Source organism: Drosophila mojavensis, unplaced genomic scaffold (genome assembly GCF_018153725.1).
Source record: "Drosophila mojavensis isolate 15081-1352.22 unplaced genomic scaffold, ASM1815372v1 contig_151, whole genome shotgun sequence".
In the NCBI taxonomy this organism is placed as follows: domain Eukaryota; kingdom Metazoa; phylum Arthropoda; class Insecta; order Diptera; family Drosophilidae; genus Drosophila; species Drosophila mojavensis.
Genome location: NW_025318684.1, coordinates 712,822 through 729,403, shown reverse-complemented (window position 1 = coordinate 729,403; position 16,582 = coordinate 712,822). Strand labels below are relative to the sequence as shown.

The 16,582-nt window shown below is 44.8% G+C and overlaps 1 protein-coding gene across 4 annotated transcripts in view; it reads left to right on the top strand.

Moving 5' to 3' along the window:
- Positions 1-16,582, top strand: part of LOC6585797 (zinc finger protein 2) — a 51,295-nt gene that overhangs the window by 26,647 nt on the left and 8,066 nt on the right. For 3 of the 4 annotated variants that reach the window (XM_032732909.2, XM_032732907.2, XM_032732910.2), the window contains exons 4-9: positions 4,056-5,851; positions 7,800-7,981; positions 8,613-10,355; positions 13,737-15,101; positions 15,619-16,358; positions 16,425-16,571. In XM_032732909.2, the coding sequence (XP_032588800.1) occupies positions 4,086-5,851; positions 7,800-7,981; positions 8,613-10,355; positions 13,737-15,101; positions 15,619-16,358; positions 16,425-16,571 (5,943 nt within the window). In that variant the 5' untranslated portion in view covers positions 4,056-4,085. The remainder of the gene's footprint in view (positions 1-4,055; positions 5,852-7,799; positions 7,982-8,612; positions 10,356-13,736; positions 15,102-15,618; positions 16,359-16,424; positions 16,572-16,582) is intronic. The other variant, XM_032732908.2, reaches the window with a different exon arrangement.

The following is a 16,582-nucleotide window of genomic DNA, read 5'->3' as shown; positions in this document are numbered from 1 at the left end:
CATTAATATCACTTTGAGCTTTTTCCACATATTCACATACGTATGCATGTGACAAAGAATACATACCTACGCAAAAAAACACACAGGCACACAAATCAAAACCCTATCCCTTTAACAGTTTATTCCATTTAATTTTAATTTGGTGGACATGGTTAAGTTGCCAACTCAGTTCGCCCTCTTGATAAACAAAATTATCGTTATTCAATTCTAGTGTGTTTGGCACTCCCAATTCTGCCTGTTGCATATCGAGCACGCGCACATCTCTAGCTAGGCTCAGCACAGGCGAATTGGTACACACACTCAATCACATACGGCACAGAACTTCTCGCTATGCACTTATGTATGTATTTGCATTTAAATACCACCCCTCCTCCATACCTACACCCACACACACACACACACACACACACACACACACACTTTGTATATATGTACATGAAGTAATTGTCAACAATTGTTCAGATGCAAATTGCAGTTACATTGAGTGCCCACACACGCACACACGCACACACACAGACTGTACTGCAGAGTTAACACTACAATAACAAAGCACTGAGATTGGGAGAGAAAGGGAGACAGACAGAGAGAGGTACAGTCAGTTGGACAGAGGTGCTCACACACACGCAAGCATACACACACGCACAACGTATATTTAAGTTGTCATCAGAACCCCGTTGTCATTAAATAGCTATAAGGCATTCTGAAAACACATTTCAGATAATTGTCAAATAATTACCCATTTTACATTGTTAGTGTCATTGCTTCTTCTTCTTCCTGTTCCCCTCTTTCTTCTTGTTGATAACATTAAGTAAATGCGCCACTGCGCCACAGAGTTCAGTATATAAAATGTTTATATATATAATAATTATAATACAAATAATATAATAATTCTCTAGTGGCGAATGTACAGGTTCGCACGCTGCAAAAAACGTAACTCGCTTTTTAACCGAACAGTTCAACCCCAGATTTAAGCGAAACCTTAAGAGGCAATTCATTACAAATAATTTCAAATTATTAGGAATGCTTTTTATTTGATTCAACAATGTTGAATAGTATTTATTTTTATTTTTAATTTTCTCAGTTTTAATCAGGGTCGATTGTGACGTGTCGAGTTCGACATTTTTCCACCATGCTCATTTTTTAAACTTTTTATGTAACTATACGTGAATAAAAGTACTAGAAATGATTCAATTTATTAATTATAATAAAATAGAAAAAAATCAAAGCATCATATTTCATCGCATAGTATCTCTTTAAGAACAATAATAAGAACAAAATGTATAATAGAAATGCTCAAAACAGAACTTTTTTGTGTCAATATTTCGAGATGTCATATATCAAAGAGAGATATCATATATATAAGAAACGCACACACTCACAGACCACATACTTATATAGGCACGCAGGCATAAACACGCATGGGCTGCAGTATGGGCTTACTATAGGAAATTAATTACTTAATAACTTTTCTTGTGGATCTACAGTGTACCAATAATGTCTTCGTACAGGAGCAAATCTGTTCTTTGAGAGCGAATAAGACATATATGTACATGTAGTTAGATTCTTACCAAATTTTTGATACTAATTTTAATAATGCATGTTAAGCAGCAGAAATCATATTCGGAAATTGCGAATATATCATCTCGCAGTCGGTCAACGATCCAATCCGTAATTGGAAGCGAAAATCCGGAAGACCGAGCAAGCTAACAAACGCAGATCGACTAAATATCAAGAGAATAGTTGCGTCGAATCCATTTGTGGGTATAAGTCGCGCACGCCAAGACGACAATCGCTTGTAAACAGGGCTAATTGCAAAAAACGTTTAGAGTTCGCAAAACAGTACGAAAATGCGCAAGTCGAGTTTTGGCGTAATATACTTTTATCTGATTAATCCAAATACAATATATTTGGATCGGATGGGCGACTTCGCGTGTGGAGAAGAACCGGAGAGGCCCTCCAACCTAAACACACACTTAAAACAGTGGAGCATGGCGGTAGTGGCGTCATGGTATGGGGGCTGTATGGCTGCTGCTGGTGTCGGAAATTTCGAGATAATTGATAGGGTGATGACCACCTTAAATATATTGAAATTTTAAAGAAATATTCGGTGTTGCCAAGCTAGGATTATCGAGGTCTTATTATTTCCAACAAGACAATGACCCTAGGCACATGGCTCATAATAACAAAAAGCCCTGATCTAAATCCAATAGAGGATTGTTGGCATATGTTGGAAAAATATGTAAGGAAGCATCATATTTCGTCAAAATCCAAGCTTATAGAAGTTTTAAAAGAGGAATGGGAATAAATATATAACAATTGCCCAGAGAACACTAAAACAGGTTATTAAAAATAAAAGTTACCCTACAAAATATTAAATATACCAAAAATTAAATTTTTGTTAGTTTTAAAGACTATTTTTTCAGTATTCAGTTGCTGTACGAAGACATTACGAAGACATTATTGGTACACTATATATATATGTAGGGTATTTTTCGATATGACACGCCCCTAAAGAGGCGTGAGAATTATTTTTGAGTCACCCATAGAGCAGGTTACCAGCCACTATCCAAATCTGAAGCTTCTAGGTCTTCAACTGTGGAAGATATAAACTTGTGAGGTTTGCCACGCCCCCTGTCGGCATCTGACATATAATTTGCCCATCAATCTTTATAGAATTGTAACCTTGCTGTCGGGCGGTAGTGACGTTTTCAGCTCCAAAGCTGATTTATCCGACATATCTAATTGATTTTGGGATCTATAAATACAAAATTTCATGTCTCAAACACTAATAGAGCTCACTGTTTTCTTTTTAGTTGCGGTCTATTCGAGTAGTGCAGCGACATTGCATTGGAAGGTTGTGCAGATTCGGGTCTGATGCTCATATTTGTCCAATTTATACCCGGAGCCCATTTGCAATGTATAATGGTTTTTGAGTATAATGGTTAATGGGTATAATGATTTTCTGAAAAGTATGTAACAGGCAGAATAGAATCATCTCAGACCCCATAAAGTATATATATTCTTGATCAGGGCAACGAGCTGAGTCGATATAGGCCTGTCCGTCCATCCGTCTGTCCGTATGTATGAACGCGTCGATCTCAGAAAATATAAATTAAAAATAAAATTTGTTTGAAAGATTTAGAAGACTACCGAAAATATGTTATTTAATTATATCGGCTACATCTTTAGATATAGAGTCGCCAAATTTTAAATGTAGATTCTCATATACCTTGTTCACCCATATATAGTGGAGTCCGATTATAACGACGTTCAAGGGACCGACGATTTAACGTCGCTATACCCGGAGGACACTTAAACCTTTTTACGGTTGCCATTTTCGTAATCGGTTTTAACATAAAACAATTTATTTGTTTAATCAAAACACAAAAATTGTATAAATTTATTTCATTAACATTACCCCCAACCAATACATCGAATTTTCGTCGACATAACCGGTTGAGCTCACGCATTTCAATGCTATAATCACGTTCTGAAAGTTTCATAAAGATAGTCCGTCCACAGTTAACTCATCCGATTTCTGTTTTTATCGAGAATAACCTATAAATCGAGAATAACCTATAAATAACACTTATTTCGTTTCTTGAATACGATTAGACCTAGTGACTTCTCATTTATTGTGTTTATACATTTGATACCACGCGAACTACTAGAACCTTGTGCTTTAGAATATACACACATTTGATCAGTATGATCACGTTCTGAGAATCTCATTTAGATAGTCCCATTACAAAAGAAATTATTCAATAAATGAACTCTCATACTATTGCCCACATTTCAGCCGAAGCGCAGCCGCACAGTTAGGGCACAGTTAGCAGAACGCGTGCTTGTACGTGCGTGCAGAATGGTTGGGATGTCAGTTCTTTGCAGGATTCAGGGTATCCCCTAGTCGGTCAGTTTCTACTAAAGTAGTATATATATCATAAAAATGTTATCTTTCGCCTTAGATGTAAGAAACTCTTAAGTGTAACGTTCTTAACTGAATGATGCACCGATTACTAATGATATTTTTGCTTGCTTTTGCTGTGTGTTCGTAGGACTCCAATAATGCTAACGACGGCTCTCCAATGTCCAGCTCTGATGTTGAAACTTTTAATGGCAAAATAGTTTACAATCTTGACGGCAGCGCCTTAATAATCGATGCAGGCCATGCGACTGTGTCGTCCAGTAATCATTTAAGATCAAGCTCTGCCACAACGACACCAACAGCAGCAGCAGCAGCAGCAGCAACAGCAACAGCAACATCAACAGTTACAGCAACAGAAACATCTACGGCTAGAGCACCCACAGATGTACAGTCAACAGGCATAGAGAATCGGAGCAGGGGACAAGTTGACGTTGAGTCTGAGGCTGACGGTGCAGTTGAGGGTGGTGATTTGGGAGTGGATGATACTTGCAGGGTGCCCAGACACTTGAGCCCCAGGATTCATTCGTTTCGCGTGGTATCCGCCCAAGATGCCAGCAGCCATTGCCTGGATGCGGTAGATGCGTTCCAGACACAAAATCATAAGCCGATATTGATGTGCTTCATATGCAAATTGTCGTTCGGCACTGTCAACTCGTTCAGCTTGCATGCGAATAGCGAGCATCAATTGAATCTGGTGGAGTTGGAGCAACAGCTTTTGAATCGTGAATATTCGAGTGCGATCATTCAGCGGAATATGGATGAGAAGCCGCAGATCTCATTTCTACAGCCATTGGATGTTAAGGATGCTCTCAACATTGATGCCAGCGAAACGAAGCGCATTCAGGATCAACTATCAGGGTCGGGCTCCAGCTCGGGCTCTGGCTCGGGTCGAGGGGAAAGCTCGGGTGCCGAGGATGCCGTAGCTGATGTTGAGATGACAGAGGCGTTGCATAGTATTGCAACAACTGTGAAATTTGGTTCCTTAAATTTAGCAACAATTAAGACTAATGATAAGCCAGGTGCAAGTGCAGGTGGCACACCAACTGCAAGAGGATCATCAGCATCGCCGACAGATGCAGCCGAGCCGTTGCGGGTGGCTTGCGAGGGCGCAACACGTTCGCCTACCCCTTCGCCCCAACCTCCACCTCCTCCTCCTCCTCCTCCTCCTCCCCCTCCTCCACCTTCAGGCTCAGCTGCAACTGCAGCTCTACCCAGTCCACCTTCTTCAGATGTAAAGTCCAGTACTGATAATATAGATAGCGATAAGTCAAACAAGCGTAGCCAAAGGTCGGAGTCAGTCGGCTCCGGATGTGGCACTGATTCACCCACAGCTCCACAACAGCAGCAGCCTGTGGATGCAGATGCTGCAACACTAACAGCGGCCGAAATGTTGCAGCAACATCTGCTCTCTCTGCAGCAGCAGCAACATCCGGCCGGCGTTTATCCACCCACAATACAGGCCCAGGCCCAACTAAGTTCCTTTCATGCGTCTCTCACTGCCTTGGCCAATGAGCAGAATGCACGAGGTGTTAAGCTACTCACAGAATTTCTGCAGCAGCAGTTACAGCAACAGCAGCAGCAACAGCAACAGCAACAGCAGCAGCAACAGCAACAGCAACAGCAACAGCAGAAACACCTTCCGTTCCCCACACACTGCTTGGAGCATCCCGATTTTAAGGGTGTCGACTGCAAAACTTGTGAATTGATTGATATTCAACACCGAACCAAGTCGCCGGCTACTCCCCAGTCTCAACCCCAATCTCAGTCGCTGCCGCAGCCTCTGCGCTCGCCCAACGGCAGCATCTCAGCATCTATGCCCATCTCGCCCACCGCCTCGTCCGTTGGCAATACAACAGCATCGAGCTTCACGATTGGCGCTTGTTCCGATCATATTAATGGGCGACCCCAAGGCGTGGATTGCGGTCGGTGAGTACCCACGTTTCTCTCCCGAGGCAATCCTGCATACCCAACTAAAGCAGGAATATTCCACTCGAATATATACTACTCATATATATATATAGAAAATCTGATTACATTTGAAGTATTTAGCTTTTTTGACCGTTTATGTGGACGGATAGAATAATAGAGGGACATATCGACCCAGACACGACACGACTGTGTCCAGTTACCCAGCTAAGCGTCCGAATTGTGCTCCTTGGGCTATACGCTGAAAGTACATGAAACTGTATCTGTATTCCTTCTGTCTATCTGGCTGTTTGAGGAGAAGGAATTGAGGATTATAATCGATCATTGAAGCGTAACATTACCAATTTGGACGTAAGCCGGCGTTTGCTACCCCGCCGAAATATTTCTGCATATACACATAACCATAAATACATACATATGCATATAATGGGAGGCTGGTGAAAAGGGTTGATTGGGTTATGGTCTCGTCTATCGAGGTATTTCCAGATATGGGCAAGTCTCCGGCGCGCCACGTCCTTGCTGACAATGCAATGCACTGTGAAAAGGGGTCGAGCAGCACATAATAAGCGTAATTACTGCTGCTGTTTGAACTTTAGCAGTGTGCAAAAGGGGATTCATCGCCATCATCAGGCTATGGAATAACTCATTAGTCTAATTTCTGACATGGCGAGAGGGTCTTGGCTGGCCAGGCTTTGTTGATTGGTCCCAGCCCCCGACTCCCGCGTCACCTCGGGCTCTGTTCCGGCTGTTCATTTAAACGCAAATGAGCCTTGGGACATGTTCGCTCCAATTTGTGTATTCACATTGATTGCATGAAGACGTCTGAATTGAAATCCTTTCTACTCTCTGACGTATATGCGAAATGAATATGGAGTTGTCCATCAATAGAGTTTCCAGATTATAGATTGTGTGTGATCATGGCAAGTCCAAGACAAGCTCAACGTTTGCTCGTATGATTTGCTGTATACACAGATAGGGGGTGCACATAAGTGGATATTACGTCTCCGTGGTGCCAACTCAAGTCACAAACAATGGTTCTAAATAATACGAGCTTATTTAAACGAACGCATTGTCGACAATCTCTCTTGGGAGTCTTCGAGGCAGAGATGAATATGAGGAAATGGTCGGACGGAGGCGGCGCAACAAAAATAAATTAAACCAATTGCACAGATTTCACTTAATAAATAATATATATATATATATATATATATATATGTATGTATAAATATCTGAATATATGTCGGCTTCAATTCAAATTGCCGCAATGCATTGCGATCATAAAATTCCATCAACACTTTGTGGGGTGCTGTTTGCCCGTCCCGTCCATTGTGAACTACTCACTAATTGAATGTGCCACTCATTTACAATAGAGTCGTCCGACTCGAATTCAAATTAAGTACTCATGATAGTCATGAAGCGCACATAGCACAGAGCATAGAGCATTCATTCCCTGAGCTGAGATTGAAACCCGTATAGATATAAAGTAGTTCTAATTATTTCAATTACCTGCATCTCATCTCATCTCAGTTCTCTCGCCATCGATATCTGTGGCGCTTTCAATCTCCCATATACGTGGTCGTATGTGTGTCCAAAGTTAAGGGCTTTGAGTATATCTCTTTGGGTGTCTTGGCTGACTATATATAATGGTATGAAGGCTCGAGTCGCCCGTTCACTGTAGTGCGGTAGTGCATATACCTTATCCGTATGCATAGGTTGCATTTCTATTTGGATAAACGATTTGCCTTTTCCAGGGATAGATCCCAAGTTTCGCCATAGTTGTCCGTTCGTGAAGGAGAGCCCGAATCAGGTCAGATATCGACAAAGAGAAACCAAGAAACCACTCCAGAAAATATTTTGACCATCTAACAATTTGCACTTCCCTTTCGACAGACTACATATGTATGTATATATGCTACAATTGGATATATTTCACTGTTTATTATTGCAGCTGCGAGATGCTATTGAACTCGGCTCGTCTTAACAGCGGCGTTCAGATGTCCACGCGTAACTCCTGCAAAACTCTAAAATGTCCACAATGCAATTGGCACTACAAATACCAGGAAACTTTGGAAATCCATATGCGTGAGAAGCATCCAGATGGAGAGAGTGCCTGCGGATATTGTTTAGCAGGTAGGACTCGAAAGAAAAGGGCTAGAGAGGAAGAGAGAGAGAGAGGAAGAAAGAGAGGAAAGAGGGAAAAGAGAGAGTGTGAGAGTGAGAGGGAAAGAGCGATAGAGAGTGAGACGGAAAGAGAGTAAGAGAGAGACAGCGAGCGATATCAGCTTTATGAATAAAAAGAAATTGTGTATATGAGAGAGAGAGAGAGAGAGAGAGAGAGAGAGAGAGAGAAAGAGAAAGAGAGAGAAAGAGAGAGAAAGAGAGAGAGAGAGAGAAAGAGAGAGTAGGAGGTACCAGCCCGACTCTGAGCCGTACTCAGAGGGATGTAGGTTGCAGTAGAGCTGAGCTCTGTTGTCACTCAATTTCTGATGGAGCTCCAAGCTGAGAGCAAGCTATATATCAAGTCCAGATTTCATCATCTGCAAGTCCAGATTGTTGGCCAGACTTGCAGCCGAAGCTGCGAGGTATATTTAGGCTAGGGAACGCAGTTTCCGGTTGGAATAGATATAACGGATCGGAGTCAACGCACAGTCAGGTGCCAGACTTAGGGTATTTGGCAACCGAGCACTATTACTCACGGGCGGGCGCAAATGTTGCAGGACTCCAATCATAAAAATATTCACATGAAATCAAATCGTTTCAGGTCAACAGCATCCACGGCTGGCTCGTGGCGAATCCTACTCATGCGGCTATAAGCCATATCGCTGCGAAATTTGCAACTATTCGACGACAACGAAGGGCAACCTATCGATACACATGCAGTCGGACAAGCATTTGAACAATATGCAGGAGCTGAACAGTTCGCAGAACATGGTTGCAGTGGCAGCAGCAGCAGCAGCAGCTAGCGCCAAGCTAATGCTGCCCAGTCCAACTCCGACCCAACCTGCACCGCCTCAAACAGCAGCAGCGGCAGCGAGTGTTGGCGCTTCAGTCAATGCCAATGCTGCTGCAGGTAATGCAGCAATATCGAAGGAGATAGCGACGACGGCAGCAACATTGTCATCGACCAAACCGAAACCGACGTTTCGCTGCGACATCTGTAGCTACGAAACATCGGTGGCGCGAAATCTGCGCATCCACATGACCAGTGAAAAACACACGCACAACATGGCAGTGCTGCAGAATAACATTAAGCACATCCAGGCATTAAATTATCTTCAGCAGCAGCAGCAGCAGCAGCAGCAGCAGCAGCAGCAGCAACCAGCAGCAACGGGCAATTCGAGCAGCTTTATGACAGCTGGGCCGGAGGTAGCCTTAGCTGACTTGGCTTATAACCAAGCGCTGATGATACAGTTGCTGCAGCAGAATGCCCAGGCACAGCAGCAGCAGTTGCTGCCCTCCACTGCCAGCAAAATGTCGCCAACAAACACGGGCTCGCCGGCTAGCACGCCGGAGCAGCTGCACGCCACGTTCGCCGCCTACTCGCCAAAGCCCATGAAGATGCCAACGGGGATCGGGAATCTGGCGACTGCAACGAGCGCTGAGCTAGAGGCGCTCGACGCGTACTCGGAGAGCCAGCCGGAGCCGTGGCCCACGGCCCTATATAGCTGCCTGATATGCGATTGCTATAGCACCAACGATATGGAGGAGCTGAATCAGCACCTGCTGCTGGACCGGTCGCGGCAGCTGTCGAGCTCCTCCACGGACATCATGGTCATCCACAACAACAACTACATTTGCCGCCTATGCAACTACAAGACCAATCTAAAGGCCAACTTCCAGCTGCACAGCAAGACGGACAAGCACTTGCAGAAGCTCAACTTTATCAATCACATTCGCGAGGGCGGGCCGCGCAACGAGTATAAGCTGCAGTACCAAACCCAGCTAGCGGCGAATGTGGTGCAGGTGAAGTGCAACTGCTGCGACTACCACACGAACTCCATTCAGAAGCTCTCGCTGCACACGCAGCAGATGCGGCATGACACAATGCGCATGATCTTTCTGCACTTGCTGCACATCATACAGAAGAGTCGCATGCATCGTAGTTACAGGGAGTCGCCGATGCCTATGCCGATGTCGATGTCGATGTCGATGTCGATGCCGATGTCAATGTCGATGTCGATGTCGATGCCGATGCAGTTACTCAATGACGATCAGCAGGAGCAGCAGCAGCAGCAGCAGCAGCAGCAGCCACATCAACAACAACAACAACAACAACAGACATCGCCATCAGCATCATCGACGCCCCCGAAGAAATCCCTTTGTTGTCAACTGTGTAACTTTGTTGCCAAAAATCTGCATGACATGGTGCAACACGTGAAGGGCTTGCGGCACATGCAGGTTGAGCAATTCATTTGCCTCCAGCGCCGTAGCGAAAATATGGAGATGCTCGGACTCAACGAGGTGTTCAAGGTCACCGAACAACTGCCGCTGGCCCCCACTGAAGGTACGTGTTAGCCAATTCCAGAGAAACCATTAGACCATGTTAAATGCTGCAGAAGCTTATGCAATACATTTCAAGATCTAACGCCTAACTAGAAGCCTAGATGTCGTTCCGCACAGACCTCAAAATTAAGATACAATTAGAGCAATTACAATTAGGGAGGGTCCTAGGAGCCCCTTACCAACAGCCGGGGTCCGTGTCCAAGTGGGATCAGATAGATCCGAGCAAGTCCTTAAGTGAACACATGTGTAGGGCGGACGGCAGCTGGCCAGAAATAGTTGGGTCTAGAATCAAAAATAAAATGCTCGGAGTGCTTAATAAAAATTATAGAAGTTGGCCAAATACATTTTGTGGTATGAGAGAGGAACAGCAATGATCGGCCGACGTCTACTACGGTTCAAGAAAAGGTTTATAATTGCTTAAAATTGGATTCAGGGATCCGAAGAGCAAAACAATTACAAGCCAATTGCCAGGGAGGAAGAGAGGTCGAAAGAGAAAGAGTGTAGAAGGCGCAGGGCAGAGTGCTATTGTCCATCATTGGAGAGAGCCTAGATACCCTGTAGCTGTGTCTGTTTCGCTGGTGGGAGTATACCGTGCACAGCACAAAATCCAGATTCCAGGTTCTTGCCAGCTGTGATCTGCCCCTCTCTCCTTCTCTCTCTGTTTCTCTTTGGTTATGGCCACTGCGCGCTGCAGCGTCTGCTGCTGCTCTGTGGCTTAGGTGCTAAGCCTGCGGTACGGCACCCCGCACGATGCCGCAGCTGAGATATGGGAACATCACACTGTGTTTACCTGCTCTTGGGCCAACTGCCAACTTCCAACTGAAAACTGAGAGCTGCAAACTGCAAGCAGCGGACTCAGGTCGGGCCTGGACGTGGAGCAAAGTGTGTGTTGTGCACGTCACTAATTGCAAATTCGATGGATACATATAATCGTTTTTGCATTCTTAAGTAATTTGTAATAATTTCCTCAAGGGTCAGCGTCAGCGTATAAATCTCAAAGCGCATATAAATCGGCAGAGGGGCAACGCACACACACACGCGCATACACACAACGCACTACACAGACAGAGAGTGATATGTCTATATATAAAGAGAACGAGCGATCGAGCGAGCGAGCGAAAGAGAGAGACAGATAGACAAATGGAATAAGACGGAGAGGGGAGGAAACTGGCGCGTTTCGCCACAAGAACGATAATAATCGAAGAATCGGGCAACCAAAAAAGTAAAATCGAACTGGGATCTCGGTTCTTAATGATGAGTTACGAACGCATCGCGTATTATACAATACTTAAGTCTTTCTATGCGTGTGTGTGTGCGTTTGAATGAGTGAGTGTGTATCTTTATTGCAGACATTTGGGAAGGTAAAATAATAATAATAATAATAAGATTAAACAAAAAAAAAAAAAAAAAAAGAAAATGGGAGGAAAAATAAAACAATTTTAATTAAATTTTAATTGCTTCTTCTTGAATAGTATTCAATTTTTTATTATTATCGATTAGTTAGCTTATTATGCCATGAACAACAAGTCTGTCTCCCTCCCTTATTATTTCTCTCTAGCTATGACCCTCTGTAATTGGGCCAAGTTCATTGTTTTCTGTCAAGAATTTATATACTCTACATAGATATGTAGAAGCTACGTTAAAATTATTAATAAAAATCTGTGAGCGAGTATTGTGCAGTCAGTTGCGCTCGACTCCAAAAAGTTCTCGGTATCTGGGGCTTTTTTGTTGTCGGCTTTTTAATTCGATGCAATCAAGCTGTATGGAAATTGCTTTGAAATTGGTAATGGAATTTGAAATATATTCGCATTTGGTCCGTATCACAACGGCTGCACCCTTGCTTGCAATTAACTGTACGCAGCTGAGACCAACTTCGACTCCAACACCAACACCAACACCAACACCAATCCAAATCAGACAGAGTTCGCGTTGGAGTTGGAGATGGAGACGAAGTCGGACTGAGGGTTAAGCGTGGTATGGGCATTGGCACTGGGCGCTGGGCTCTTGATTCTGGATTCTGGATTTCTGTTTCTGGCTGTGAACGTGTTGTGCGTTTCGGCTTTGTTGTGGTCGTTCCTATTATCAAAGACATTGATTAGCCAAAGGGGTCTCTTACAGGATTATTAATCTGTACGTTAAAAAGAAGCATCAAGACTCTGTTTGTATGTGCGTGCTTTTCGAGGAGATGCAAAGCTCTTTAATTAATTCATTCAAATTTTCATACGAGTCCCAACCAACTAATAATTCGAACAGTAAGTTTGTATGCGCAATGTTCAACACATCTATATATTATCAATACTACTGAGGATAACGCATTCCAATGTACTTTGTCTTAACGAGAATTTCATATTATTGACGATGAAAAAAGAAGGTTTTTTCTATTTCCAACAACAACAACAATATGAGTAATTTATTTAAAAGGTAAACTTAATAGATAAGAAAAAAATTACCACTATTAATTCGCGTGCTGCATAATATGATTTCCTATCCTATCCTATCTCTTGCAACTTGATTTTCAAGTCGGAAATGTTCGTTTGTGGCTCATTTCAAAGCTTACTTTTCATTAGCCACCAATTTTCAATTGGTTTGCTTGGCTGTGTGCGAGGACACTACATCCTGCTGAAAAGGGAACTCATTGTAAAGAGAATAAAATATATGTATATGTATGAATATATGTAAAAGCAGATTATCCTTGATAAAGGCCACATTCTAAATACCCAACTAGGAGATATCCTGAGCCCGAGGAGAGCTCTTGCCGTACTCATTCTCAGATTCCTATATACACTTCATTCATAAATAAATAAATAAATTAATATACCTACAACACAGGGATTGCCAGAAGCACCCGCTTCACTTATAATGTTTTTCCAGTCCTACAATCCTACAATCGATTATTATACTCATTCACGAAAGTGAATTAGTATATTGGTTTTGTGCAATGTCCGTCTGTCCGACTGTCCGTGTCAGTATGAACGCAGTTTATTTCGGCGCTATTACTCGTGTATATAAAGTGCTAAAATTTTCCCGATCCGCCCTGAAAATATACCCTGTAATTTTCACATTTTTGGAGCGTAAGCACTATATTTTGCAGCTGAAAACATTAGAGCAGTATTAGAGCTAAACTTAGCTTCTAAATAGCCGATGGGATGTGAATGAGTATTCTGCAGTTGTTAAATATACGCCTTGATACATACCTCATCGAAAATGTGAATAACCAAGAAACTACTATTGCTAGCCAGAATGAATCTCTTGTCCTCTTGTCCTCTTGTCCCACGGACATTATACAATGCGTCCCTAAAAGTAGAGATTGAGTCTTAGCCCCTTTCTCCCCTATACATATATATATATGTATATATATCGATGTCCGTCTTTTCGATTGCAGATTCAAGCCTCGACTGCGGCCTCAATTTAGCTACGACTGCTTCTGCTGGTGCAGCGACAGAAATGGGCTTTGGATCTTCCACGGATGCCAATATATTCTCGCCGGCCTCCGTCTCCAGCTGTGCAACTTCCAGTGGCAAGGCACAGGCGCGCGTCCCTTCCCCCTTATCATCAGGCTGTGCGTCGACGACTATTTTCAAATGTAACATCTGCGAATACTTTGTGCAATCGAAAAAGGATATGGAGGGCCACATCGAGGCTGCTCATCCTAGCTCTGAGATAGACGACTATGTTAGTATGCCGACAAACACGGCTGCGCTGCAAGCCTTTCAAACAGCTATCGCAGCTGCTGCTCTAGCTGCCGTCCAGCGCTGTAGCGTCACACCCTCTTCGACGCCAACTCCAACGCCCACGACTCCAGATGGCCGTGGTTCCGGAGTGGACATGGATGACTGCCCCGTTGAAATAAAGCGCGAGCGCTTGGACGAGACCGACGAAGCGCCTGGAGCTGAGGTAAAGGAAGACGCCAAGAGCGCGAACGAGAAGCTGCCCAAGTCGGGTGTCTCATGTCCACTGTGCTTGGAGAGCGGATATAACGAAAAATCATCACTGGAAACGCATCTGATGAGCGTGCACAGTGTGACGCGAGACGGACTCGCTCGACTCCTGCAGCTGGTCAATCACAAGGCGTGGCGTCCTCTTAAAGACACTGATCCGACGACGACGACGACGATGACGACGACGACGACGACAACAATGGGAGCTGACGACAGCAAAGGAGCGATGGGTGATGCCACGCCCACAGCTACGCCCACACCCACAGCTGTCTCAACGGGCGTTATGCAGGGCCTGGCGTGCCAGCAGTGCGAAGCGAACTTCAAGCACGAAGAGCAGCTGCTGCAGCACGCGCAGCAGGCGCAGCATTATCCAATGCAAAGCGGCGAATACCTTTGTTTGCTTGTTAACCACCATAGTCGGCCGTGCTATATGACCTTTGGTAGCTTGTCCGCAATGACTGGGCACTTCAAGGACTCGCACATGAGTCTGGTCATCTCGGAGCGGCACGTCTATAAGTACCGCTGCAAGCAGTGCTCCCTGGCATTTAAGACGCAGGAAAAGCTTACCGCTCACATGCTCTACCACAGCATGCGAGATGCAACCAAGTGCTCGCTGTGCCAGCGCAATTTCCGCAGCACTCAGGCACTGCAGAAGCACATGGAACAGGCGCACCCGACTGAATGCTCGCCCGTCACGAGCAGTCCTGGGGACATGTCACCTAGTCCGTTGTACGGTGCCAGCGGGATAGACAAGCCACCAGCCGAGTCAAATGTTTTTGATTTTACTACCACACGAGCCAGTGAAACAGGTGAGTTCTCCGAAGACCTTTACCCTACACACGAATCCATTCATAATAGCAATTTTGGGTGTGGTATTAGCCTTCTCGAGCACATTTCGCAAAAAAGGCAGAGTCAGGCGCGGTCACTCCAACATTCATTCCAGATCGGGATAAATCTATCTAGCCCTGTCCGCCTGTCTATCCGTACGACTGTCCGTATGTCCGAATTTCGATATCGGAGCCTTACAAGCAAGCTTGTTTAGATCGATCCAATACGGTCTAATACTTAGACAGGCAGCCCTGGTCTATACAGGCCGATCAAGACTTGAAGGCTTTACCCATTGATCATATTACGAGCAATAGAGCGAAAGGCATATTTGGCTACTTGCCTGTTTACAGTTCCGTGCGATTTCTCCCAGTTGCCCATCAAGATGCTCAGGATATCTTCCAGTCGAGGTTATACCAAATGCCATTCCCAGTAGGAAAATGAGCCTATGTGAAAGTGAATATGTGTACCAAATTTTATTGCATTTTTCATGTTGTCCAGTGGCCAAGGCGAATGAGACTGGAGCAAAGCAGTCGCCGCAGCGCCTAACCTCGCCATTGCCCCTAGACGTACATGCGAAGGAAGCAGCTTCGAGCTCTCAGTTGCTGTCGCCAAGCGCGCTAGACGAGCCTTCGGCAACGGAGCAGCATCAGCACTTTGCAGCTTTAACTGCTGCGCTGCTCAAACAGCAACAGCAGCAGCAAGAGGCAGCGGATGACCAGCAATTGGCGATCTCAAGTGGCGAACTGCATCAGCTACAGTTGCAGCTGCAGGCGCAGCAAGACAAGGCTCATCAGCAGCAGCAGCAGCAGCAGCAGCAGCAGCAGCAATCAGCTCCATTCGTTAACATCACTCCGCAGTCCTTTCAAGGACTTCAGAGCATACAGAGCTTGCAGCAAATACAGCAGCAATTGAATGTTGCAGCAGCGGGCTCAGGGATGCCTATTAATCCGGTGGACATGCTCAATCTGATGCAATTCCACCACTTGATGTCACTGAACTTTATGAACCTGGCACCGCCATTGATATTTGGGGGCAATGCTACAGCTGGAGCCGCTGGAGCAGCAGCAGTAGCCGCAGCAGCTGGAGTTGGCGGAGTCCAGAACAATGGCATTGGCTCCGGCCAAGCAGCTGCAGCTGGCAGCTCCGAGCGCCAGTCAAAGAGCTCAGGCGCTACAGCAGGCGGCAGCCTGGCAGCGGATGCCACCAGCATCAACCTCATTCCACCCAACAACACTCAGGTGAGGCCCAAACGAAACCGCAACTCCCATTCGAGCTAACTCAATTTGAATTCAATTTTCACTCAGCAGCAACTGAGCAGCAACCAGAAGCGCGCTCGCACTCGCATCACCGACGACCAACTGAAGATATTGAGAGCTCATTTCGACATAAACAATTCGCCCAGCGAGGAGAGCATTATGGAAATGTCCCAGAAGGCCAATCTTCCAATGAAGGTATAGAGAGA